Source organism: Sminthopsis crassicaudata, chromosome 1 (assembly GCF_048593235.1).
Source record: "Sminthopsis crassicaudata isolate SCR6 chromosome 1, ASM4859323v1, whole genome shotgun sequence".
NCBI classification, from domain to species: Eukaryota; Metazoa; Chordata; class Mammalia; order Dasyuromorphia; family Dasyuridae; genus Sminthopsis; species Sminthopsis crassicaudata.
Window position 1 is genome coordinate 147,718,133 of NC_133617.1, and position 27,606 is coordinate 147,745,738.

At 32.8% G+C, this 27,606-nt stretch overlaps 1 protein-coding gene across 6 annotated transcripts in view; it reads right to left on the reverse strand.

Moving 5' to 3' along the window:
- Positions 1-1,318: 1,318 nt before the first annotated feature.
- Positions 1,319-27,606, reverse strand: part of NDUFAF6 (NADH:ubiquinone oxidoreductase complex assembly factor 6) — a 42,338-nt gene continuing 16,050 nt past the window's right edge. For 5 of the 6 annotated variants that reach the window (XM_074269117.1, XM_074269106.1, XM_074269135.1 and 2 more), the window contains 7 exons: positions 27,154-27,276; positions 23,263-23,319; positions 17,007-17,109; positions 14,210-14,343; positions 13,510-13,611; positions 11,090-11,146; positions 1,319-1,698 (listed from right to left, as the gene is read on the reverse strand). In XM_074269117.1, coding sequence (XP_074125218.1) covers positions 1,570-1,698; positions 11,090-11,146; positions 13,510-13,611; positions 14,210-14,343; positions 17,007-17,109; positions 23,263-23,319; positions 27,154-27,276 — 705 coding nt within the window. In that variant the 3' untranslated portion in view covers positions 1,319-1,569. Of the gene's footprint in view, positions 1,699-11,089; positions 11,147-13,509; positions 13,612-14,209; positions 14,344-17,006; positions 17,110-23,262; positions 23,320-23,623; positions 23,757-27,153; positions 27,277-27,606 lie in introns of those variants that run through there. The other variant, XM_074269154.1, reaches the window with a different exon arrangement.

Sequence of the window (27,606 nt, forward strand, 5' to 3'; positions counted from 1 at the left end):
CACACAGCAGAACTAAGCATCCTCAGTTTATAGCTTTACTAGTTGTATGACTAATAAAACTTCACTGAGACTCAAACTTATCTTTGAGGGGACAAGACTAGATGCTCTTAATCAACATATAACAAAACAATTCTTTCATCAAAATCATGAACATTTTGTAGGAGTCTCATACCATAAGTGATACTGATCTATAGAGTTAGAAAGCTCATACAGAAAATCACATAAGATAAAAGAGGGAAAAGGAACTACATGTGCAAAAATGTTTGTAACATTTTCATAGTGGCAAGGAACTGGAGGTTGAGTGGATGCCCATCAAATGGAGAATGGCTAAGTTGTGACATATGGATATAATAGAATATTACTGATCTGTAAGAAATAATGAAGCTGATTTCAGAAAAGCCTGGAAAGACTTACAAGAACTAATGCTAACTGAAGTGAATAGAACCAAGAGAACAATGTATATAATAACAAGAAGATTATGTTATGATCAATTGTGGCTCTTTTCAACAGTGAAGTGATTCAAGGCAATTCCAATAAACTTGTGATGGAAAGTGTCATCCGAATTCAGAAAGAGAACTATGGAGACTGAATGTGGATCAAAGTGGATCTTTTTCTGTTGTTTATTTGCTTGGGCTTTTTTTCCCTTTCATATTTTTTTTTCCATTTTGATTCAATTTTTCTTTTTTAATAAAAGCGTTTTATTTTTCAAAATATATGCAAAGATAGTTTTGAACATTCACCCTTGTAAAACCTTGTGTTTCTAATTTTTTTCCCTCCCTTCTCCCAATCCTCCTCTTTTAGACAGCAAATAATTCGATATAGGTAAAACATATGCCATTCTTCTAAACATATTTTCACATTTATTATACTACATGAGAAAAATCAGATCAAAAGGGAAAAAAACAAGCAAGCAATAACAAAAAAGGTGAAAATACTATGTTGTGATTCTCATTCCATAGTCCTCTTTCTGAATACTGATGGCTCTCTCTATCACAAATATATTAGAATTTCCCCGAATTACTTATTATTGACGAGTCAAGTCCATCACAGTTGATCATCACATAATCTTGTTGTTGCCATATACAATGTTCTCTTGGTTCTACTCACTTCACTTACCATCAATCCATGTTAATCCCTTCAGGATTTTCTGAAATCAGCCTGTTTGATCAGATTTTTCTTATGCAACATGACAAATATGAAAATATGTTAGAGGAATAGCACATGTTTAACCCATACTAGATTGCTTACTGTCTTGGAGAGAGAATAGGAGGGAAAGAGGGAGAAAAATCTGAAACACAACGTTTTGCAAAGGTAAATGTTGAAAACTATCTTTGCATGTATTTGAAACAAAATATTATTAATAATTTTTTAACAAAGAGAATCACATGAGAGGTGTAGTCTGTTCCTAAACAACTGAGTTATAGGCTCTATCTTTAGTTTTTCCATACTGTGATTCATATTAAATTAAAATTTTTGCAAAAAGATAAATATATGTTATGGAATATTTAAATATTATTTCTTTCTGAATAATCAAGGAAATATGAGCCATCTTAATACTATAAACTGATTTTAATATCTTTTTTTCCAAGAACGAATATAGAGATGCAACGCTAATAATGTATTCTTCTGCTGTAATCGTGGGTGGAACACATCAAAATCCACTCTTTGAATTTTTTCTAAATAGTCATCTAGGGCAACCTGAAAATGAAGAAGAGAGTTTAGTTAGTACAATATTAATCACGTGAAAGAAGCTTGAGAGAAATTCCAATGATTATTTTAATGGCAGAGAGTAATGTAGATATAGTGCTTGACCTAGCATCAAGATAACCTGAATTCAATGCTTGCCTCATATATTTAACAGCTGAATCACCCTGGGCATATATATATATAAAATACTTGCAAATCCTAAATAAGCACTATATAAATGCAAACTATTATGATGATGATAAAAACTGTTTTGGTAATAAAAGAAGCTTACATATCCCTTCTCTCTGAAATATTGTTATAGAAATAATTTTTAAATGAAAAAACACCACCAGTTCTATGCTTTTCTTTTATTCAACAAGTACTTATTAAATGTCTGCTGTGTGGATGGAGCTATCACATACTAGATATACATTGACAAAAAAAAAAAAAAAAAAAAAAAAAATTCAAGAAGATTATATTCTACTTCAGAGATACTGAACTTATACAAATAATTAGTAAAAGATACTCATCAGTAACCTGGCTACTGGATAAATTTCTTTGTCACAACAATTATCTAAGGTATAAAAGGATTGTGATCTTTGTTTATGGAAAAAAACATCTACATTGATTAAGCCATGAATATTTTGAGGAACTATAGTTAGAGCAAACTTGAATTTAACAAAAATGCTTTTTTGTTTACAATTTGTGGAGATCCTTTTAATGAAGTAATCAGCTAAGATGGGAATAATATTAAGAACTGTACCAACTATATTATATTAGAATCTGAAAAAGAATAAAGGAAAAATATCATAAAATGTGAGATGAAGGTCAATGAGATCAATGAAATCTGAAAGTCAATTATATAAATGAAAAAAGTTAGCAGAACAGATGATGAAAGTTGGCCAGGTTTTTCTCTAACCTAAACTTGGATAGAGATAGGAATTAGTTCCAAGATTTCTTTGGAATAGGGAACTCTTACATAAGGAAACTCCTTTTATTGATGCAATACCTTCTCTGAAACTTTGAAAGTTGCTTAGGGCACTGACCAATTAAATGACTGATCTAGATTCACCAGGATATATCAGAGGCAGGATTACAACTTTCTGGCTCTTAGGCAAGAACACAGATGATTTAAATAGCTTTATTTAATGATATGAAAATCAGTTTGATGTGTGACTGAGCTGGTTTCCAAAGCCAGGAAGCTGTGAACTGAAGTCTTCTCTATACCATATCCTGGCTGTGAGATCACTTAAGAGTTCTAAATAATTCTCTAAAACTGGAAGTTACAGAAAAAGTGGTAACCTGCATCAGTAGTAAGAGTTTCTTCCTGTGGATATCTTCAACATAAAGAAGATTCAACTCACTTCCAGTTGATCAATGATGGACAGAAACAACTACACCCAGAGAAGGAACACTGGCAAGTGAATGTAAATTGTTAGCACTACTGTCTATCTACCCAGGTTACTTATACCTTCGGAATCTAATACTTAATGTGCAACAAGAAAATGGGATTTATACACATATATTGTATCTAGGTTATATTGTAACACATGTAAAATGTATAGGATTGCCTGTCATCTAGGGGAGGGAGTAGAGGGAGGGAGGGGATAATTTGGAAAAATGAATACAAGGGATAATATTATTTTAAAAAATTACTCATGCATATATACTGTCAAAGAAAAAATTTATAATTATAAAATTTAAAAAAATAGTTTAAAAAAAAAAAAAAAAAAGAGTTTCTTCCTCTGGGAGGTACCAATGAAATCTCAGGTCTCAGCTTTTAATCCTCATCCTAGTCTCTAATCTACAGTTCTGCTAAACAGCCTCATTCACCCAGGCTTACCAGAGGCCTTTGTGCACCCTGCTGGCTCCTTCCTGCCCAGCCCTGAGCCTCGCCTACTCATCAGCTGTGGCTTCTCATGCACTTCAGGGCACATTGGGACACACAGGGATTTTGTATCCCCACCCCAGCGCCTCTGACAAGCTCCCAGGAGTTCTCTTGCCCCAGTAGAGTCCTGATTCATGATGTTCTCTAGCTTAGCTGCCGTCCCCCAAACTACAAATGATCCCCCTGCCTACTGTAAGCAGGTTGCCTTAGGTCTTCCTAGGGCACATCTCCATTTGGCAGGAGACTAAAGAGAGGGTTTTGCTCTGGGAGATGACTATGAACCACTACATAGAATTTCCAATTCCTCTATTTTTTCCCACCTGCATTTTTTATTTCCTTCACAGTCTAGTTGTACACTATTTCAAAGTCTGATTCTTTTTGTGCAGCAAAATAACTGTTTGGACATGTATACATATATTGTATTTAACTTATACTTTAACATATTTAACATGTATTGGTCAACCTGCCATCTAGGGGAAAGGGTGGGGGGGGAAGGAGGGGAAAAGTTGGCACAAAAGATTTTGCAATTGTCAATGCTGAAAAATTACCCATGCAGATATCTTGTAAATAAAAAGCTATAATAAAAAAGAGAGGGGGGAGTTCTGATGAGCAATATTAGGCTTCCCTTAATGAACTTCCCTTTAATCACTGACACTATTCCTGGACTCACTGTTTATTACTCCCAGCCTCTTACACTCACTCCACCTCATGATTTTGAACCTAACTGTTTATATAGAAATCTCTGTTCCTCACTCTCCACCCTATTTCAAACTCTAAGGGAAGCAACCATACTTATTTTCTAGCTTCAAGATACCCTTACCCTCTTGTGCTATTTCCAATCTTGTCAAACTCTAACAGCAGATCACTCCCAAATCCACGTCTTGCTCATAATCACTTGTACAAAGTCTAAGAAATCGCAAAGCTATTCTAACTGGGTCTTCTACAAATCTATGTTATCTATCTTCACTGACCCACTAGAAATTTATATTATCTAATCTCAGAAAAATAGTGCAGACATTTTATTCCTCACTAACTGAAAACTGTGCCATTCTTTGTTAAGGGACAGGTCAATTCTCCTAGAACCTCCACAGCTATGGATCATAGCATCTGAAGGAGTTGCAGGGCAGCCTTTGCTAATGCAAGTGTTGTGGACTGGGAATGAGATAAATTGGAGACAGAGGGGAAAAGGAGAGAGATCAGACAATGCAACGGCCTCTCACTCAGAGAGGTCAGAGAACAGCAACTGCCTCTCAGTCTCCTTGTATCATCCTCTCACATGAGGAGATCCATTCTTAGGGTCTGGAATGGATCTTCAGAAGCTACTGTCAGGTGGCTCCCGTGTATTACAATTCTCAGTGGCTCTTTCAGACTTTGTCTCTCCTCAAACCTCCCACAGAATTCTCTCATCCTCTCAGTCAAGAACTTTGTCTCCTACTTTACTATAAAATAAGCAAAAAACTAGTTAGTTTCTCATTTCCCATCACTCAAAATTTTCCTTCTATTTCCTCCTTTAAATATGCTTCCAAAGAAATGATTCTTCTTGCCATGATAAAACTATCTACAATTGATCTTAGCCCATTATATTCTTTTTCAGCAAACTGCATATGCCACAATCTATCACTCACACTCTTCTCTGATCTTCACTTTCTCTGTATTTACTTATTCCTTTTCTGTTGCCTACAAGATGATCCAACTTTCCTGTCTAGTAATTAATCTGTAAGTCTCCTTCCCTTTTGGCAAACCTTACTGAGAAAGCATTCTACTGACAGTCCCTCCTTTTCCTCTCTCTATACCTTCTCTAGTTTCTAACTTCATAATTAAACTGAAAATGCCTCTGAACTCATCAGTGATCTCTTAATTGTTAAATCTAATGGATTTTTAAAATTTTTCATCTTCCATAAGTGTAATGTTCTCTTGTCTAAGTTATAATCATTTTCTTGGGGTGCTTCTGGAGGCAGCCTTGACTTTAGTTCAGCTTAATCACCTCAAATGCAGCCAGGAGTTAAAGTCCAAATCCTTTATTTTCTCTTTCCAAATTTTATCTCCTTCACTTGGGGCTCAGCTAGTTTTCTGGAGGCCTTCCTCTCCTTGGTTCCCGAGAGCTCTTACCCAAATGTCTCCAGCCGGCACAAAGATGGAAAATGGAATGAATCAGACTCTGCCTCCAAAAGAGTGTGGGATTGTGGGTTTCTGCCTTGTGAATCTCCAGAAATCAATCCTAGTTCTGAATCTCCTGGAAGTCCATGAGTGAGCTTGTCCTTTTATATGCTTTCTTAAAGGTGTGAAATCTAATGTGTGAACCTATGAATGAACTCCTTTAAAGATATGAACTCCTTTAAAGGTGTGAACTAAGTATATTATTACCTTGTCTCAAGTTCTGACCCATAATATCTCCTTGTAGGATCAGATCAATCATACTGAACCATGCTAAATTAGATAATTATTGTCTCTATTCATTCCAGTGACTTAGCACCTTGTAAGAATCCTAACACATAAGCACTCTGCAGCATCTTACATTGTCAGTCACCTCTTCTTGCATACTCTCTTCTCAAAGCTGATCTCAAATCCATTAAGCCCAATTGCCTTCTCAGTCTTCTTTGATGGTTTTTCATGTTATGACAACTAATCCCTGGTCTGTCCTGAGCCCGTTTCTCTTGTTTTTCAGTCATGTCCAACTCTTCATAACTCAATTTGAGATTTTCTTAATAAATATACTGGAGTAGTTTGTTATTCCTTTCCCAGCTCATTTTACAGATGGAGAAAATGAACCAGAATTAAGTGACCTGTTCAGAGTCACACAGTTAGTAAGTGTGTGAGATTAGATCCGAACTCAGAAGTCTTCCTGACTCCAGGCCCAGCACTAATTTTTTTTTTTTTTTTTTTTTAAATAGGGTCTTCTCTGGTCACCTTATTAGCTCCCAAGAGTTCAATTACCATCTCTATGCAAATGATTTCTTGATCAGCATATTCAACCTTAAGTTACCTTCTGAACTACTGTCATCACACATCTTGAATTGCTTCTTGGAAATCTCACTGCTAATCTAAAGATATGTTTGTACATGTTTAACATATATTGGATCATTTGCTAGCCAGGGGAGAAGGTGGGGGGAAAAGGAAGGAAAAAATTAGAATTCAAGGTTTTATAAGGATGAATGTTTAAAATTATCCATGTATATATTTTGAAAATAAAAAACATTTAATTAAAAAAATAATAATAAACAAATATAAGTATCTGAAATTCAAAAGAGAACTCATTTCCTCTCTTCCACACTTTGCTATTGCTATCAAGTATACTGGCATCTTTTACTCATCTAGTTTTATAAATTCATGTAATCCTTGACCCCTCACTCTCACTCAACCCCACATCTTTAATCCATTACCAAAACATTTCTTCCTTCTTTTTATACACATCTCCTTCTCTCCATTCATAAAGTCATGACCCTCATTCAGGCCTTCATTATATCTCAACTAGACCATTTCAACAGCCTTCTAATTGGCCTTAAGTCCTTGTCTACTCCAATCAATTCTCTACTTAGCTTCCAAGGTGATTTTTCCCAAAGCATAAATCAGACCCATCAGCTTCAATCCCAAACTCAATGAACTTCAACAGTTTCCTACTACTTCAAGAAGGAATTTAAAGTTTTTGTTGTTGTTTTTTTTTTAACCTGGCCCTTTCCTACTTTCTTATACCCTGATTTTCTTTATATACTCTTAATATCCAGCTAATATTGGCTTACTTTGTAGTTCTCAAATTTGACACTCACCTATCTCCTCTCTTTTTCTCAGCCTTTGTATTGACTCCCTGACATGGAATGCTCTGTCCTTTCAAATTCAATTTGATCTGCTTCCTTCAGGAGTCAGCTCAGATTTCACAATCTATAAGAGGCCTTTCTGAAACAATGACCTCCTCTAAATGTGGCTTTTTATAATACATTTCTCTGGTAAAGAAAATATTCTCTCTAGACTATGATGAAATTTTATAAAATGATGAAGCTATTTGGGGGTGGGAATCTTTTGCTTAAATGTAGTAAAATAGCAAGTCTAAGGCATCACATATCTATTTCATCTATGTGAGAATTATAGATTACATACAAAGAACTGTAACTATTTGTGATTACATTGTTATAAGGTTATTACTAAACAACTCAAACCAAAAGGTTATAAGTTAGTTACTGAAAACTGAAATAAGCAAAATCTTGTAGATGATCATTTGGTATATATAATTATATAACCAAATTACTTTCCAGTCATCAAAGGCACCATTTTAGAGATTAAGAAATGACTAGAGCATTTTTTTAAAATGTACTTAAGAGAGGGAAGATCAGAAGGAATCAGACATGAGCAGTAAGTACATAGCTTTAAAAATTGCATGCTGAATTTGTTGTATACTTAAGAAAAACAATTTGTTTATAATGCAGTTTATGTAACTTGGGAATAGACTTACTCCTCTGTAGGGTCTTGGAGACCCTCCAAAATTTGGCCTCAATATACCTTTTCTGCTCTCACCTCTCACTACTTCTCCCCTATGTATAACCAACACTTACAGGTAAATTAGAATATTCATTGCAGATGAAGCTAGCAAATGACAAAGAGAAAACTTTGTTTTCTAATATTTAAAGGGTTGTCATGTGAAAGTGGTATTATACTTTCAGGTTGGTTTCAGAGGAAGAACAATAAGCAGAAAGTCATAGGAGCATAGAAAAAGCTGGAAGAGAACTCAGAAGCTTTCCTTTTCAGATAAGGAAACTAAGTGAGGCTAAGTGATCACAGTTAGTGTGAGTAAGCACACTAGGTCACATAGGTACTAAAGGTCAGGGCTGAGATCTGAACTCAAATCCTCTGATCTAGGACTAGTTCAAAGAGGTAGCGAATAGATTTAAGACTGATATAAAGAAAAAGTTCTCAATCATTATAATAGTTAAAAAAAAAAATTCATTAAAATAGTCCCTGCCTTAGTGAAATAGTAAATCTTTTTTCACCAAAAAATCATCAAGAATGAACAATGATTTGTTAATGATTTTGTTGAAGACTGTTATATTCTAACTTGGAAAGTCTTCCATGAAATCAAGCAAAGTAAAATGTACAAAGTAATAATAACATTGTGGGATGATCAGCTGTGAATTACTTTGCTATTCTCAACAATACAATGATCCATAACTACTCTGAAGGCCTATGATGAAAAATGCTATCTATACCCAGAGAAGAAACTGATTGTGTTTGAATCCAAATTAAAGTATACTTTCTCTTTGTCATTTTTTAAATTTTTCTTGTGTGTGTGTGTGTGTTTTTTAGGGTGGGCAATCTGTTCCCGCCCCCCCCCCACAACATGACTTATAGAAATGTTTGCCTATCTTCACATGTGTTTTTTGAATGGGGACTGATGGTAGAATATCTGGACCTCATAAGTTTTAAACACAAATTTAAAAAAAAAATTGTTTTAAATGAAACTGAGGTGGGGAAAACAAACATTAAATAAATAAATAATTTGGGGTTTTCTTTAAAAAAAAAAAAAAAAAAAAGAAAAGAAAAAGAAAAAAAAGACTCCTGTTCTCTTAGCTGGTTGAACTTCTGCTTTTAAATAAGATACTTTGAGGATTTGCTTTTCTTTCCTTTTAAATATTTTGTTACAAGGGATGTCTCTCTTGGCAGAGAAGAATACATTTAGAAGTGAAGGTGATATAAAAACAAAGTATGTAAATAAAATTTGAATCAAGAGTTGTTATTAAAGAAGAAATGTCCTTATTTGTATAAGTAACTAGGTGGCTCAGTGGGGAGTTCATTGGTCCTAAAGTTTGAAAGGCCTAAATTCAAATTCTGCCTCAGATACTTTCTAGCTCTTAAGCTCTTAATCTCTATTAAATTAAGCTCAACAAATATTTACTAAATAGGACATGCTTTCTATATCCTTCACAACCTTTACTGAGATTTCTTTAGTTTCTATCCCAATTTATTAATATCCACCTTAAAACAGTGTGCAGCACAAAGTAAAATACTTTAGATGTGTTCAAATCAGGAGACAGTAGAAGACGATAATTATCTCAATTATCTCTCACTAATTCTATTCATACAGCCTATATTTTGGGGAACTTATCTCATACAATTACTTCACAAATAATTATTCAATAAATTTTTATTATGCACATAGCATATGCTAAGCACTATGATATAAAGGCAAAAAGGAAATAGTTCCTTCCTGTAAGGGCCCTTTAAATGGGCGGACACCGTGCATTGGGAGATTGAGGCTCAGAAGTAATTTCTGTGGATATTAGGACTGCCTTGTAGGTGGGATCCTGTCCATTTTGAGATAGCTTCGTAATGGGTGACTCTCTCGCTGATTGGCTGTGTGTGTGACCTCACAGACCCTTTATAAGCCCACTGCAGGCAGCAGTCGCTCTCTTTAACCTAGCGCTCTTCACCCTGGCTCTCTAGCCTGGGTGGCCAAGCCAAGATGGGTAACCAAAAGAGGTAAGGAGTTTGGTAGTGAACATGTGGGTCTTCTGACCAGGTGTTCACTAGGGAACCAACAAATCAGGGCATCAGTCAGGGCATTATGTGAGTAGGTATAATAAAGGCTTTTAAGATTACATGTGGCTGTTCTTGAATGTGCTACCGGTTGTTAAGCTATAGATTCAAGAGATTGTGGCCAGAGACCTTTGAAGGCCTCAGAGGAGGCGAGCCGGGTAGAGTTCACACTGCAGAGGTCAGTGGTCAAAGGTACTCTGTTGGGCCTAGAGCAGACTAGTAATTGTAACTGCCAGGAGGGCACATTACACCTTCCGTCAAGGGAGTTACAATCTACTGGAAGAAGACCATATACACATACATAATTATGTGTAAAATAAATGAATTAATTGGAGAGAAGAGGAACCTAGTAGCTATAAGAACAAGGTAATGTCTCATGTAAAAGATATTGTTAAGGGCTTAGCTATGAAGATGAATCTCATTTTTCCAACTTGTAAATCCAAATCTTTCTTGATTCTATTTCTCAGGAAAATAGTTATCTCCTCCAGCTTTGTGTTGCTTACAAGTTTCAAAAGAGTGTAGTTTTATCTACGTCATTGATAAAAGATTTTTCTTTAGGCTAAGGACTTCCTATATTTAAGATTGATCAGTATATAGTATAAAATTTTCTTCAATCAATATATAGTTATATATCCATTCAAACACACAAAACGAAATACTATAATTTAATACTTAAATTATAGATTTCTACATTGATAAATTATAGATTTCTACATTGATTTTTATTATATCCTCTATAGAAAACATAGAACTAAATCTTGGGAAACAGAACGAGGAAATGATGTTTTAAAACATTCTTTTAGGGAGACAAAGTTTTTTATTTCTTTATATACTATAGGAAGAACATCATTTTTAAAACTTAGAAAAACAAAGAAAAATATAAACCAAGACCCCCCAATATTGCAGACATAAATTTGCAGCAATTTAAAATATGTAAAATTATATATATCTAGTTCCTTAAGTACTATTGACTCTGTCTGTTATGCTACTTACAGTCAGAAGAAAAGCAGGAAATGCTTTCACAGGAACGCTTTCCTGGAAGGATCTGGCCTAAAAAGAACAAGAAGAAACAGATTTGATGACCCTAAAAAAATACTAACTCTTAAAGTAAACAAATAGCTCCAAATACACAAAACAAACCTATCAAAAAAAGTCACAAAATTGTGGGATTTCAGAACAAGGAGGGTGGTAAGAGTTTCTCTAGTTTAACCTATAAGTAATACAGAACCTCCTCTAGAACATCTCTGACCAAAACAGTGATATCAGAGCCTTTGCTTCAAGATGCTTGGGGTTGGGGAGTCTTCTGACACTCAAAGGCAACCCAGTGCATGTCTGGGCAACTACAATTATTAAGAAGTATCTTTTTATATTGACACATTTTGTTATTTTTATCCACTTCCCGGCTAGATATTCTCTGAAAAAAAAGAAAATTAAATTTTTCTGTTCAAACAAGAATTAAAAACTTTTACAGCTACAAAATCCAGAAAAAAAAAAAAAAAGACAAAGATTTTAGGAAATCTTTTTTGTTCTATGGATAAGCTTTGCTATATTTCTTATTATTCATCTTTTCTTGGGCAAATAACTTCTCTTGCCTCAGTTTCCTTATCTTTTATATAAAAAAGATAGACTGATCACAACCAAACTCATCCCAGTTTGAATGTCCTATATCCTAATTATAACAAAAATCAGAATGTGAAAAGCATATGAATCATAATATTATATGACATTTAATGGATTGATCACTTCTACATTAAGAAAATCAATAATTACTTTGTGGAGAAAGTGATGTCTCTATGGGGCCTTAGGAAAAGGAAAAGTATTTCAACAGAAGAAATTTCCATTACACATATAGCAGATAGCATTAGCAATGACATGTAAGCAGAAGAAAAGAGAAGAGCAGGTAATAGCTCACTATGCAGATACAGAGTAAAAGTGAGAGACAGTAAGGCAACTTGAAGTCAGATTTGGGTTCAAATATTACCTCATACTAGTTGTATGACCTGGCAAACTAATTTATCAAACTAAACCACTGCTTCTCAATTTTATAAATGACCATATGAGAAAGCTAATATATAAAATGACTTGCAAATCACATATAAATGTTGGTTATTATGGTATAAAACTATGTTAAAATTAAAACTATCTGAGACTTCAAGACTGATAATGAAGCATACCTCTGGCCTCTTGACAGAGAAATGATAGCCCAGATGTATATAATGACACATACCTTTTCTGATGTGGTCAATCTTTTGAATCTGGTCTCACACCACTTACTAGCTGTGTGACCCTGTCTCAATTTCTTCATTTGTAAAATGAATTGGAGAAGGAAATGGCAAACTAGTTTAGTATCTTTGCCAAAAAGAAACCAAATAGGATCATAGAGAATTGGAAACGATTGAAAACAACTGAACAATACTGGAATATTTATTTTTGTTGATGATTAATTTCTTAAGTTTTTAAAAAGGAAAAGAAAAAACAGCAGTAACTGGAGACTCCAAAGATTATGGAAAGCTTCACCAAGTAATGGGATGTATATTTTATCTATGTGACAACAGTAAGTTATGAAAAATTTTTAAGCCGAGTGATAACATAATTAGACTTATGTATAAATATTACTTTGTGTAAAATAAATGCAAAATATTAACAAGCATATTTTTAAAAAACAAACCTTCCAAATTAATAAGAAATGCAAATTAAAATAATTAAGGTTTCACACTTCACATTCAGCAAATTGGCAGAGATGATAAAAGAAGCAGTTAACATAGAACTATAGGAAAATAGGCTGTGAAACTCTTCAACTGTCCTGAAAAACAATTTGTAATCTTTCTAAGAATCACAAAATTAAAAGCATTTCACCAAGTGATTCCAACTCTTCTGGTAAAAACAGAATAGAGTTATTTGAGGGGAAGCTACAGAGTTAAAAAAAAAAAAAAAGTTTGTTTTTCAAGTTGGGGGAAACTTCTGCTCATGAAGAAAACAACTCAGTGGAAAAGGTGCTATTTAGTGGACTGATAATATTTAAGAGTATTACTAATGGAGCAAAGTCATGAAGTAATCAGTGTGGCATAGAGTTGATAGAATAGGTATAGAGAGAAATTAGTCAAAGAGAAAATAATATATGTTCCCTGAAATAGGATAAAGAAGAAGATAAATATAAAGGCATACTTTAAAGAGGGAGGATTAAAAAAACTAATGTCAGCTTTTCTCAGTGAAGATATGAGGCCATCTCCTGAGAGCAGAGAAACTGGCTAGAGAAGCTTGTAAAGAGCTTTCAAAGGGAGCTGTGTGAAGGGTCACTCAATACAAGATGAATCTAAAGAATTCCAAGCCACTGACACCAAAATAACATTAAAAAAAAAAAAATCTAGGGATTAAAACACACTTTATTCATTAATCTAAAAAAGGAAACTTACATGTTTTAAATGAAGATGTCCCTGGCTGGCAATGTCATATATTACATCCCTCAGATTTTTGTCTTGGTTCTTACGTAAAAAATCTTCTTGTGAAACACTATGCTATAAAAGAAAATCCAAATTAGGGTGCTCTTAATATAACTAAACCTAATTTACCAGCATAAAATAAGCTCCTGAGATAATATATGGTTAATTATTCATCATACAATAACAACTTCACTGGTTCAATGTAAAATCATTGAACAAGAAAACTATAATAGCAATAAAGTCTTAAGAGAACAGACAACAGCAATTTCTTTCCCAAAACTTAAAGCTTATATTTCTTACAAAGTAAAATGCTTTTCTTAACTTTAAATGTATTTTTTTCCTCTTACTAATTGTGCCCAGCCTTTAGGAAAAGCTAACCCATTAGATGACTGCCTAGGGTAAAGAGATGACAAACGAAAATAAGTAATTTGAACTGCCCTTCCTCACTCAATCATCAAAAATAAATGCCTGATAGGATAAAACCCTGAAGATATTTGGGAAATGACATGGAAAGAAGTACACTTTTTTTTTTTCAAACTAAGTCACTTGTCTTTGTTACATAGAATTACAGGAAATTCACATTACATGCATACTTAAAATTTTATAGTTTTTAGAAGAGAAAACATTTATTTTTAGTTTGCAGCTTATTGTTACTGTTCTTAGAATTTCTTACCAACATGCAAATGTCCATGGGAAGAAACACCTTTCGCCTACTGATATGATAAGGAGTTGCTCTCAAGCAGGTAACAATTCCTTGTGCTTTTCCAATATGACTTGCAGCATGATCTGCATGGAGGTCCCTTACACCTATTTTTTTTTTTTTTTTTTTTTTTACAAATAGAAATAAAGTTGGGTTACCTTTATTTTAATTTCATAAGTTGAATAGGTAATGTATATATTTTATGCCTGAAAAAAGACTGTGATCAGATTCAAAGAATAATTACACATAAAGCAGATATCGTTTTACTACACAATGAGTTTCAAAAGTAAAACAACTTAATAAAAAGCTTCCTCAGATTATATTCCATCAAAAGCATATCTTTCCATTCTCTTCTTTTCAGTATAATGTCCCAGATAATCTCATTCTAAGGAATATGCTTTGCAAGTAAATAATTCTATTCTTTAATTTATTATAATAACTATCTTTGAGTGTGGGGTTTTTTCCTTGTTCTACTGCTTTATTTTGGGGGAAAATACACATACAGAATAACCATGTGTACAATATGTATGTATACCAAAAGAACATATATATTACAGGGATATATGTATATCAACAAAACAAGATATACTTTAAAGATTCTTTTCATACAATATGTCTTTCCTATATTTGTCAAAATATGAGATGATTCTATAAGATATAGAACCATAATAAGAAAAAATTGAGATGGATAAATACATGTATATGTATGTGTAAATTCACATACATATAAAAATGGAAAAGCCTTTCTTAAGCACTTAATATATGTCAAGCACTCTTCTAAGAGCTAAGAATACAAATAAAAATGTGAGACAATCTTTGCTTTCAAGAAGCTCATACTGTAATTGGGGGAGACAATATATAAAAAAGGTTCAATTCATGGAAAATGGAAAGGCCAGGATATACTCAGGTACTGACAAGAAATGGATAGAAGTCAAGGCTCTGGATGTGTTTTTAAGAAAAAATAGAGCAATAATTTTTATTACCTAGAGTACCATAGTGACAGTTTTCTTTAAAAAATAATTATAATACATTGTCCTTAGCTTAAAGAACTTAATAATTATAATAAGAACTCAATAATCTGGAACATAAGGTCAGAGAGAGAAAATTCTACTAAATTAGTTTAAAAAAAAAACCATCAAATTGCAAAAATATTTTAAGAGATGCTCTTCTTAGGGATATCACCCAATACTACAATAAGCCTGCTTTACAGATATAAAAGAAATAGTGCTCTGATTAGTTAGCAGTGTCAAAAAATAATAAATATCTTCAGAAGAAAGCTGAAAAGCTTAAGAAAGAAAAAAAAGACACAATAAGGGGAAAAAAAGTAGAAAGATTAAGGATAGGGAGAATAACAGATTGTATAAGGAGAAGCAGTAGCAAGTACACATTAAAAGACACAATAAAGAAAATAATAAGTTAACATTACTAACAGAGGGAATAATAATGAATTATCTCCCTTTCCTAGTATTCTTTTTATATTCATTGCTACTCACACCTATTCATATGGTTAACAAAATTCAAATTTAACAAATATTAGGTGTGTACACCAACATATATTGTATTTAACATGTGCTTTAACGTGTTTAACATGTATGGGATTGCCTTCCATCTAGGGGAGGAAGTGGAGAGAAGGAGGGGAAAAGCTGGAACAGAAGTATTTGCAAAGGTCAATGTTGAAAAATTACCCATGCATATGTTCAATAAAAAGTTATAATAATAATAATAAAAAAGAGTGCATACCAAGAGTTGACACAATTCCAATAGACTTGTGATAGCAAGTGCCATATACATCCAGAGAAAGAACAATGGAGACTGAATGTGGATCACAGTATAGTATTTTCACCTTTTTGTTGCTGTTTGCTTGCTTTTTTTTTTTCTCTTTTGATCTGATTTTTTTTTTGTGTATGGAAATATATTTAGAAAAATACCACATGTTTAACCTATATCAGATTGCTTGCTCTCTTGGGGAGGAGGGGGAAGAGAAGGAAAAAAATTTGAAAATAAGGTTTTGCAAAGGTGAATGCTGAAAACTATCTTTGCATGAATTTGAAAAACAAAATAGTATTTAAGGAAAAAAATGCTCTTCTGTTACTCATCAGTACATATAAAAATATTACAAAAGACACAAAGATGAATAAACCAAATTATGAGTCTTTGAAAAATCTTATAAAAATACTTTAGTGATTAAGTTGAGAAGTAACATATTAGAGTAAGTAAACAGTCAAGAATGATATATATTCAACTCCTTCCTCCGATAGATATAAATTTAATTTCTCTGTGTGTCAGGCAACTTTGACTAAAAGTTAGGAATGAGTTGCTGATTCACACTGACAAAAAAATCAGCAATCAACTCCTTCCCCTCAAAAAAAATTAGTTACTAATCATTTATAATGAGCAGATTTCTAACAACAAAAAGAAATGATGATGCCAATGCACTGTTACAAGTGCTTTAACATTTGATGGTCTTAATTACTAAAAAGCCGATTCTAGCAATTTGTTCAGCAACCCTTTTTCTCCTTAGGAAAAAAAAAAAAAAAAAACTTATTACTGAAGCTACTAAGAGAAATTCTCAACTAAAAATAAAACTGGTTTTACTAGAGAGAAATATCTTCTTTTTTTTTCCCCCTGAGGCTGAGGTCGCACAGCTAGGAAGTGTTAAGTATCTGAGACCAAATTTGAACTCAGGTCCTGAATTCAGGGCTGGTACTCTATCCACTGCACCACCTAGCTGCCCCACTAGAGAGAAATATCAAGTAGAAAGTGAACATACCCAATACTTCCAGTGTTAAGTAAAGAAGAGAACTTTGTGTGTTTTCAGCATATGTTTCCAGTTCTTTGATGTTTCGATATGCTTTGTCATCCAAATTTTTTTCCTAGAGTCAGACCACAAATATAAACAAAGTTTGCTAAACTATCAACATTTTGTTTTCATTCTATGTAGTGAATATTAAAGAATAAAAAATATTTAGCATACAACTCAAGAATAAAAAAATAAGAATTTAAACCTTCCTTCTAGTCAATATCATATATACCTGTCACCAAAACAACACATGCACAATTATTTTAAAGTACAGACTGACAACAATAGAACAGTACAGAACAACACAGGGCTTCACATCTATTTCTGTCTAAAGATCAAGAGATCAAGGAGAGTGTGAGGCTTTTTGAGGGGAGGCGGGGGTTTTGGATGGGGAGAGAAGAGGAAAGAGGAACCATAAACATATGAAAAGAAAAGAGACAAGATTTCTAGAGATGATACAAAAAAAGTTAAATGATTAAACTTAAAACTATTATGTTTAAAGAATATAACAAATTTGGAAAATAAAAAAATTACACTCACTGGTAGCTTAAACAGTAACCACAACTAACTCTACTACACATATACCGAAAATAAAAATAGAGATTGAATAAAATCAGCTAAATTAATATAAATAACATACACATGAGCATTGTTAAACTGTGCTAGGTAGGTTATTTGGTCAGCAAAAGAACAATTTACACAACAACATAGAAAATCAACTTTGATCACTGAAAAGAGAAACCATAATTCCAAAAGATGGATGATAGACTGAAAGTATAGAATGAATATAGACAATACAGAAATTTGTTTTGCTTGACTATTTTTAAGGCTAGTTACAAGTTTTTTTTTTTTTTTTTTTTTAAATGGAGATAGATGGGATAAGGGAAGAGGAGAGGCGGGGAGGAGAGCAAAGTTCAAGATAAAAGCTTTGAATTTATTATATACTTAAAAAAAAGAAGCTATATGTAAGAGTTACAGTTGCAATTTTATATACAATCCTTTTTTCAGCTCTACTTTATATATGGAAATTATATGGTATTTATTATATTTAAAATTTTTTTAAACAATTTCAATAACAAAAATTACTTGGTTACTATATGGCACTAATGAAGACAGGGTTGCAGACCTAATCTCACAGAAGGTCTAACAGTGAAACAAATCCTAAACCCTATCAACCACTTCATAAAATGCAAAGCACAAAAGGAGAACCAGGCAAAAACATGGAAGATTCTGCACAACTTATTACCATATTTGGAAAAAAAAAAAACTTTTAATTTGTTTTTGACTCAGAGGATTCAATCCTTTAGTGCTGTTTTTACAAAAGAAAAAAACATTAACCATATACCAAGTTAAGATCAAAATGGGTCCATGATTTAGGCATAAAGAATGAGACCATAAATAGATTAGAGGAACAGAGGATTGTTTACCTTTCAGACCTGTGGAGGACGAAGGAATTTATGACCAGAGGAGAACTAGAGATCATTATTGATCACAAAACAGAAGATTTTGATTACATCAAACTAAAAAGTTTCTGTACAAACAAAACTAATGCAAACAAGATTAGAAGGGAAATAACAAATTGGAAAAATATTTTTATAGTTAAAAGTTCTGATAAAGGCCTCATTTCCAAAATATATAGAGAACTGACCCTAATCTATAAGAAATCAAACCATTCTCCAATTGATAAATGGTCGAAGGATATGAACAGACAATTCTCAGATGATGAAATTGAAACTATATCCACTCATATGAAAGAGTATTCCAAATCACTACTGATCAGAGAAATGCAAATTAAGACAACTCTGAGATACCACTACACACCTGTCAGACTGGCTAAGATGACAGGAACAAATAATGATGAATGTTGGAGGGGATGTGGGAAAACTGGGACACTGATGCATTGTTGGTAGAGTTGTGAAAGAATCCAACCATTCTGGAGAGCAATTTGGAACTATGCCCAAAAAGTTATCAAACTGTGCATACCCTTTGATCCAGCAGTGCTACTACTAGGCTTATATCCCAAAGAAATACTAAAGAAGGGAAAGGGACCTGTATGTGCCAAAATGTTTGTGGCAGCTCTTTTTGTAGTGGCTATAAAATAGAAAATGAATGGATGTCCATCAATTGGAGAATGGTTGGGTAAATTATGGTATATGAATGTTATGGAATATTATTGCTCTGTAAGAAATGACCAGCAGGATGAATACAGAAAGGTTTGGAGAGACTTAAATCAACTGATGCTGAGTGAAATGAACAAAACCAGAAACTCACTATACACTTCAACAACAATACTGTATGAAGTTATATTCTGATGGAAGTGGGTATCTTCAACATAAAGAAGATCCAACTCACTTCCAGTTGATCAATGATGGACAGAAACAACTACACCCAGAGAAAGAACACTGGGAATTGAATGTAAACTGTTAGCACTAGTGTCTTTCTACCCAGGTTACTTATACCTTCGGAATCCAATTCTTAACGTGCAACAAGAAAATTGGATTTACACATATATATTGTATCTAGGTTATACTGTAACACATGTAATATATATGGGATTGCCTGTCATCTAGGGGAGGGAGTAGAGGGAAGGAGGGGAAAATTTGGAAAAATGAATACAAGGGATAATGTTATAAAAAAAAATTACTCATGCATATGTACTGTCAAAAAAATTTATAATTTTATAATTATAAAATTAATTTTAAAAAATTTTTTTAAAGAAAAAGAAAAAGACATTTCTTCAGTAGGCATTTGGAAATCAGAAAAACACATCATTACAACTTTTGGGAACCACCTTACTGATAGGGCTTTAGTTGTTTCTAATCAAATACTAAGCTAACTTAATAGTGCCTATAACAATAGAGATATCAGAGTAGGAAAAACCTTGAACTGGGTATCAAAAAAAAATCTAAATCTGTTCTTGATCCTACCAAGGACCCTGAGTGCTTTTTAATTGTACTTTACTTCAATTTTTTTCAATTTTTCTTATTTATTATTTAAAAAGGAATAAGAATATTTAAATTTCATAGGGATATTCAAGAAAAAATTTAAAAGATATATGTGAAGTGTTTTGCGTAATAAAAGTATCAGTAGTAATTATTAGAATATTAAACTATTCTGAATGGAAAGAAAATTGCAATTACTTCAAAAATTATATTCTTGATTTCATAATTTCTCCATCAAAATCTTCTTTTTCAACGTGAAGGATGTTTCTTCAATTAGCTATGTTTTACTTTAAGAAAACTGGATCCACAAAAATCTAGATGTCCAGAAGCAAGATTCAACAAGTTTTCAATACAATAAGCATTTACTCAGCATCTATTATGTGCTGGCTGGTGAAAATACAAAGGCAAAAACCCAAAAATAATTACTGACCTTGAAAGTTTTCAAGGAACTTTATTTTCATTTAAAATAAAGATTACGGGGCAGCTAGGTGGTGCAGTAGATAGAGCACCAGCCCTGAATTCAGGAGCACCTGAATTCAAATCTGACTTCAGACACTTAACACTTCCTAGCTGTGTGACCCTCAGCAAAAAAAAAAAAAAAAAAAAAAGTCATCCCTAGAGCATTTTAAATAATTCAATTTACATTTATTTTTAAATTATGAAATATCAAAAATTACATTGACACAAATTTTCAGATACACAGCAAGTAAGAAAAATACATTCTAAATTATGTATGTAGATAAGGATTATTTCCTGATAACTAGTTGTTAATCTGGCAGAGAGTTAGATAACAAAAATAATTGCTTTGTCAGTAATCTGAAAATCTTGAAAAGGAGGGAAAAATTCAAGATATGGGAATATTTTATATAGAACAACTTTCCTATGTATGGCTCATAACCATAATCAAGTTTTGATCATTTCCAGTTAGTAAATTTGTTTTCTTCCTTTAATTGTCCATCTTGGTAATATATTTAGGAATGCTTAGCAATACTTTTTAGATCAAGTTAATAATCCTTCACCTTTTGATAGGAATGAATTGTCAGGGACAAGAATCAAGTATACTCCCAAAATACAGAATAGACAAAATCTTTTTAACTTTTTTTTTGAACCAGGAAGAACTGATCCCAGATCTGTCACTAGAGGTCCCAGAAAAAAAAAAAAAAAAAAAAATTAAGTGGCACTTTCTAAGATCCTAATTTCAATTCAATTTAGTACATATTTATTAAACAGCTACTTTGTGCAAACACCTATGCTAGATGGTAGGGATACAAAGTCATGATTGAAAAAGACCCTGTTCTTCTAAAGAGATGAAATGTGTAAAAAGACAAGCAAACACAAAATAATGTGAACAGGGAGAGAGAAAGCACAAATAACTAGTTAAGGAAAGGCTTCCCATAGGAGTTGACACCAGAGCTAAGACTTGAAAGTTAAGGATACAAAAAGGTAGGAATATGGAAGGAGGGCACTCTAGCCATCAGAGAACAGGCTGTGCAAATCCATGAAGGCAGAAAATGTAATGTTATAAAAAGGAGGGACACCAAGTTCAGGTAATACCAAGTAATCCAGTCTGACAGAGATCAGTACAGGAAATATGAAGTAAGGCTAGAAAGGGATGCCAAATGAAGGGACTTAAATGTCAAGCACAGGAGTTATGTAATAAGACATATTGGAAAAGACAAAAAAGCTTTAGCAGAAAGAAGATCAATTGAGAGGCAATAGTCAAGGTGAGGGATAATGATTACCTTAATCAGGGTGAAAGCTGGACAAGAGGAGAAAGGGCAAATGTAAGAGATGACTCAGTGGCAGAATCAACAAGACATTATTAAAGAAGAGGTAGAGGTAATTGTGGGACTTTAAAATGAGTAAATGAAAGGATGGGGGTACCCAAACAAAAAGGGAAAAGTTCTGAGAGGGAAATTTAAGACAAAAGAAAATAAGTATCACTGGAATATTTTGATGTGAAAAGCAATGAGATATTCAGGTAGAGCTGTCCAATCAGCAAGTGGCAATGTGAAAATGGGAGAAAGGTGAAGTGAGCTCAGAAAAGAGATGATAATTGAAACTGATAAAATCATCAAAAAAGTGTGCCGACAGAAAAAAAGATAAAGGCTCAGTTTACTCAAAGTTAGGGGGCAGGATGTGGATGATAATCCAATTAGAGGAATCTGAAAAGGAAAGTCAGATAAATAGAGTCAGGAGAAAATAGTATCATGAAGGCCAGAGGAAAAGAATATCTAGGAAGAGCAATTTGTCAATAATGTCAAAGCAATTTGTCAATACTGTCAAACACTGCAGAAAAAACAAGAAAGATCAAGCTTTTGAAACTGCTACATACTATTACATATATAAAAACTGACTGTCTTATTTCTGGCTCACAATCCTTCATTTTCTGCTGTTCATTAAGTTAGGAAATGTTCTGCCTGAAAATTTTTAAAATTTTTAGATTTGGAGAAAGAGGACAAAGAAGAAATTCTGAGAAATACCATCCAGTATTGAACCTCTGTTACTAGTGCGCCAATTATCTAGATTTTGTATAGTGAACTAAATATATCTTCTACTCTGAACCTTACAACTACATATTTGTGAATGGATTTTTTTTTCAGATAAACTCAATTTAGTTTTTATAGGACAATTGTGAGAAAAGGAGACAAATGAGAAAACCTAGACAATGATGAATCAGAAAATTTAGATGTTTTAGCCTAAATTGCAAGATAATTTGGAATCAGAACTGAACCTAAATCCAGTTTTACTGACTCAGTATGGATGGGATTTTATCAACTGTGACTGTTAAATTGTTGAATCTGTGCTATTACTATATTTCTAGATCACAGGCTAGTAATAGAGGATGGAACATGACTATGTATATTAAAGTGATGAGGGATGAGAGTTCTCTTTTAAGTCCATATAGACCGAACCTCCCTCAAAAAAAAAAAAAACCCACCAGTTTATACATAGATATTGATAAAGTTTCTTCTCCATGAGATTTCTTTAACAGAAACATTACTTTTATGATAAGAAATGAAGAATTTTTTCTCCCATTTTGATTTGGTTTTTATTGTACAGTATGATAAATGTGGAAATATGTATAGAAGAATCGCATATGGTTTACCTATATTGAATTGCCTGCTGTCTAGGAGAGGAGGATTAGGAGAACGGAGGAAAAAAATTTTGGAACACAAGGTTTTACAAAGGTGAATGTTGAAAGCTATCTTTGTATGTGTTTTGAAAATAAAAAGCTATTATCTTAAAAAAAGGAAAAGAAGATTGTGGCATTTTCAACTTACCCTTTCATCAATGATTTTCATAAGCCATCTTTTAGTTAGATTATGTCTCTTGACTGCCTAAAAGAAGAGAATCATTTTAAAAATACTAACAAATTAAAAAGTAGCAAAAATTTTAATAAAATAAAATCCAACAAAAATAGTGGTTAAAAGAAAAACATTTATAATAGTACATTATTAAAGAAACAGTGCTAGAAAACACAACAGGGAAGAAAAAAAAATCAGTGGAAAATACTTCAAAGTATTTCTAAGTGAAGAATTTTCCTAGTACTTTTCCACTAACTGTCTGCTTTCCTGAACTATTTAATAATTTAAATGGTCCGTCTACTAGTAAAATCCCCCCCAAAAAAGGTTTTTTATTTACCTGAAGCACCCTGGCTTCGTTGTAGCTGGTATTTTAAGGCTATCCTGTTATTGAGTACTTCACTTCTAAAATATATAGTTGGTCTCTTTGAAGACAAAACTATTTCCTTAAAAATGAAAATTGCACATCCTAAAGAACCAAAAGAAAAATATGAATTATGGGTCACTTTGGTTTACCTATACAAAGGAGTTTAAATATTTTCTAGTCAAAGATATTTTGATATACTTTTCATATTCATTTTATATACTTTTTCAAGTTACCCCTCTAAATGTATTATAGTCCTTCTTTCCAAATCTGATCTATCCTCACTGTAGAACATTGTAGTTTAATTAGCTGTCATGGAAGTCAATACTTAACTGATGCATTCTTATAGTGATTCAAAGAACAGAAAAAGCTAAGGACTTTGGAAACTCTTTTCTTGGTTTAAGACTCTTACACTTACATAACATTTTCCCAGAGCCAGGAATAAATTTTAAAAGCTAAATCATTAACTTATTTAAAATAGTCTACTCATGACATATGCTAAGGAGATGTGTATATTGTGGGACAGGCCCCACATAGCTAGCCAAAACCTGCCAAGGAATTGTAGTGCACAAACTGCTATGGCCAAGCAGTTACAAATACTATTAGATTACAAGAGTCATTTCAAGACCTCACATTGTAATCCTACAGTGACAGGGAGAAAAAACCTTTCCAAATAGCTGAATGAATCCCAGACCAGTAGCATTTGAACCCAACACCAAGTTATCATAACTCTGTTTTCAGTTGAAGGAAATCAAACAATAAATATTAAAAAAAAAAAAAAAAAAAAAAAAAATTTAGCAGCTAGGTGGTGCAGTGGATAGAGCACCAGCCCTGAAGTCAGGAGGACTTGAATTCAACTCTGGCCTCAAACACTTAACACTTCCTAGCTGTGTGACGGGCAAGTCACTTAATCCCAATCATCTCATCAAAAAAACTCAAAAAACCAAACAAATTTAGACTATATCAATTACAAATAAATTCAAGAAATCATGGAAAGAGAAATAAAAACCATGACTATGTATAATTATTTAAAATGAAATTTAAATTCATACACAAACTACATCCAAAATGCATTCATAGGGGAATTCTTATGTGAATATGTAATACAATTATTTTATAATTGTTCTTCTATTCTTAATTCTAATGATGAATTACCATCATCATCAGTTTGACTTGTGTAATGTTTTACAATTTATAAAACATTTTCACAAATATATCCTCATCTTCACAATAATCCTGTGAGATAAAGTAGGACAAGCATCTTCCCTATTTTATAGATGAGAAAATTAAGCCCAAGAAATTAAGTGACTTGTTCAAGATGATGGAATCTGGATTAGATGCTAAGTCTCTCACTTCTAGTCTAGAACTGTCTAGAACTCTTCAACTATAAGAAAGAAATTAAACAATTTTAGTAACAATTGATATCTGGATAATATATCTGCACTGCTTCTATGCTATACTTTCTTATTTACTGAATATTTTTCTCCAATTACACTGAAAACACTTTTTTTTTACATTTATTTTTAAGATGTTCTCTCCTTTATTCCCACCCACAAATAAGAAAATACATGAAATTATGTAAAACATTTCGATGAAAATTAAGTTGTGAAAGAAAACAGATCTCCCACCTTAATGAAAATAAAAACCCTCAAGAAAAATTTAGTTAAAAAGAGAGAGAAGGATAGAGAAAGAAAGAATGCTTCGATTCAGAAACAATCAGTTCCTTCTCTGTGTATGAATAGGATTTTTCATTATAAGTCCTTCAGAATAATTGTGGATGATTATATTACTGAGAACAACAAAATCATTTACAGCTGGTCATTCCAGAACATTATTACTTTATATACAGTACATTTCACTTTGTTCATGGAGAACTTTCCAGGTTGTTTTTTTTTTTCCTCCTGAGAGCATTTCCCAGAAAAGGATAATATTTCATCACAAATAAATCCCATTAAATATATATATATAACTATCCTGAAGGTCACCAATTTCTTCCAGATACTCAGAATAACCTTCAAAATTAGTCAAATTGAAAAGCTGAAGAAATAATCATGATCACAGTTTAAGTCGCTCTAAAGAGAACTTGATAAACTGGCAACTATAAACTGGTATAAAGGGTAACATTTTATTTTCTATTTCAAATACATCTAGCTTTCTAAGAAAGGCAGATAAAAAAATGATTCGCCTCCTAAAGCATATCCTCATTTCCTCTACATTTTTCAGAAAAACTGAAAAAGACTAAAAAATCCTTTATGTAGCCTAAGTATAAGCTAACGAGTCTGCCAGAGGTTGAAGAGTCAGTGCTCTTACTGGGAACTGATAAGGTCCAGTTTCTTAAAAGGAGATTAAAATATAGGGGTGAACAAATCTAACACCTATGGTTTCCCATCCATTTTTTCCTCCTTAGTCCCTGATATGGGAAGACCTAGTTTTCCACTCCCTAGTGGGACATCAAAACTATGGCCTATCCTTGATGGTGCTTAAGACTTGAAAAAATTTCTGCCAATTCTGTAGAATATACATTTAGGTCCGATTACACTTTAGTTACATTACAGGTAAGTAATGCAAATCAATAGAATTTCCTTTCTCTTTACATAACTTATAAAGTTACTCTCAACTAGAGGTTCCTGTGTCTTAAATATGATATATACAGAGGGGCAGTGGACAGAGTCTAGAGGTCTAGAGGCAGATAGAACAGAAAGACCAGAGTTCAAATCTAACATCAGATACTTATTAGCTGTGTGACCCTGGGCAAATAACTAAACCCCTTGCCTAAAACTGGAGAAGGAAATGGCAAATCACTCCACTATCTTCTCCAAGAAAACACCATGGAGTCTCAAAGAATTAGACACAAATGAACATCAGCAGCAACAAAAACACAGAGGAGCTCAATGTGGAAATGTTCAAGTGACCAGTACTGAATATAACATAGATATTAGGTTATTAACAGAAACTCAATCCATGGATTTGTGTGATACCTAGAATTAATCTCTAAATAGATAGTTTTTATTAAAGTGCATAAAGTGGCTCCTGTCTCAAATCAATGATGAAAACAAATTAGTCCTATCATAAAAAAAAAAGACATATTTCAACCTACTAAAATCAAGGATGGATTAACAAGCTTATAAAAGATGATAATAAACAAAAAGTTAAAAAAAAAATGTTTCCCAGGATTTAACTCTACAATCAAGCAACTGGAGCAGAATCACAGAATTCTGGAGTTGAAAAGGACCTCAAGGGCCATCTATTCAACTTTTATGCCAAAAAGAATCCCCATTACAACAGATCCAACAAGTAGTCATTCAGCCTTTGTCTAAAGACCTTCAATAGGTTGACCCTACTGCCTCCCAATGAAGTTCATTCAACCTCTGGATAATTCTGTTGGAATTTTTTGAAAATAACATTAAACCTAAATTTGCCCCTTTGCAATTTCCAATAACTATTCATGTAGAAGTTTATAATATTTTCTTCCAGTCTATATTAAAAGGAATAAGAATTTTTTTTACCTTCCATAGTTCAATGGCTACTGGCTGATGAGGTGGGCTATCAGAATATATATCTTCCACAGCTTTCTTCCAAAACTGCATTCGCATTTGGCCAATTGTTTTCTGAGAGATTGAATCTTTAACCTATGAAGAGAGTTTAAAATGCACTATTTATAGATATATTTAAGTATGCAGCTGTGGAGATAATCAGATAATGATTCAGGTCAAAATCACAATTGGTTCTACACATCTGTTTCTGATTTTAACTCAAACTTGTATCAGTTAAATTTTTATCACTATTAGCAATCTAAAGCCTTAGATTTAGACAATTTTATTTTCTATCAGAAAAATCACTGAAGTCTATATTTTATAATTAAAGTAGTATGAAGGAAACATGCATTTGCCAGCTGCTGGTAAATGCATTTTTCCATCTAAATAACAGCCCTAAGGAATAGTACCTCATGTTCTCTCTAA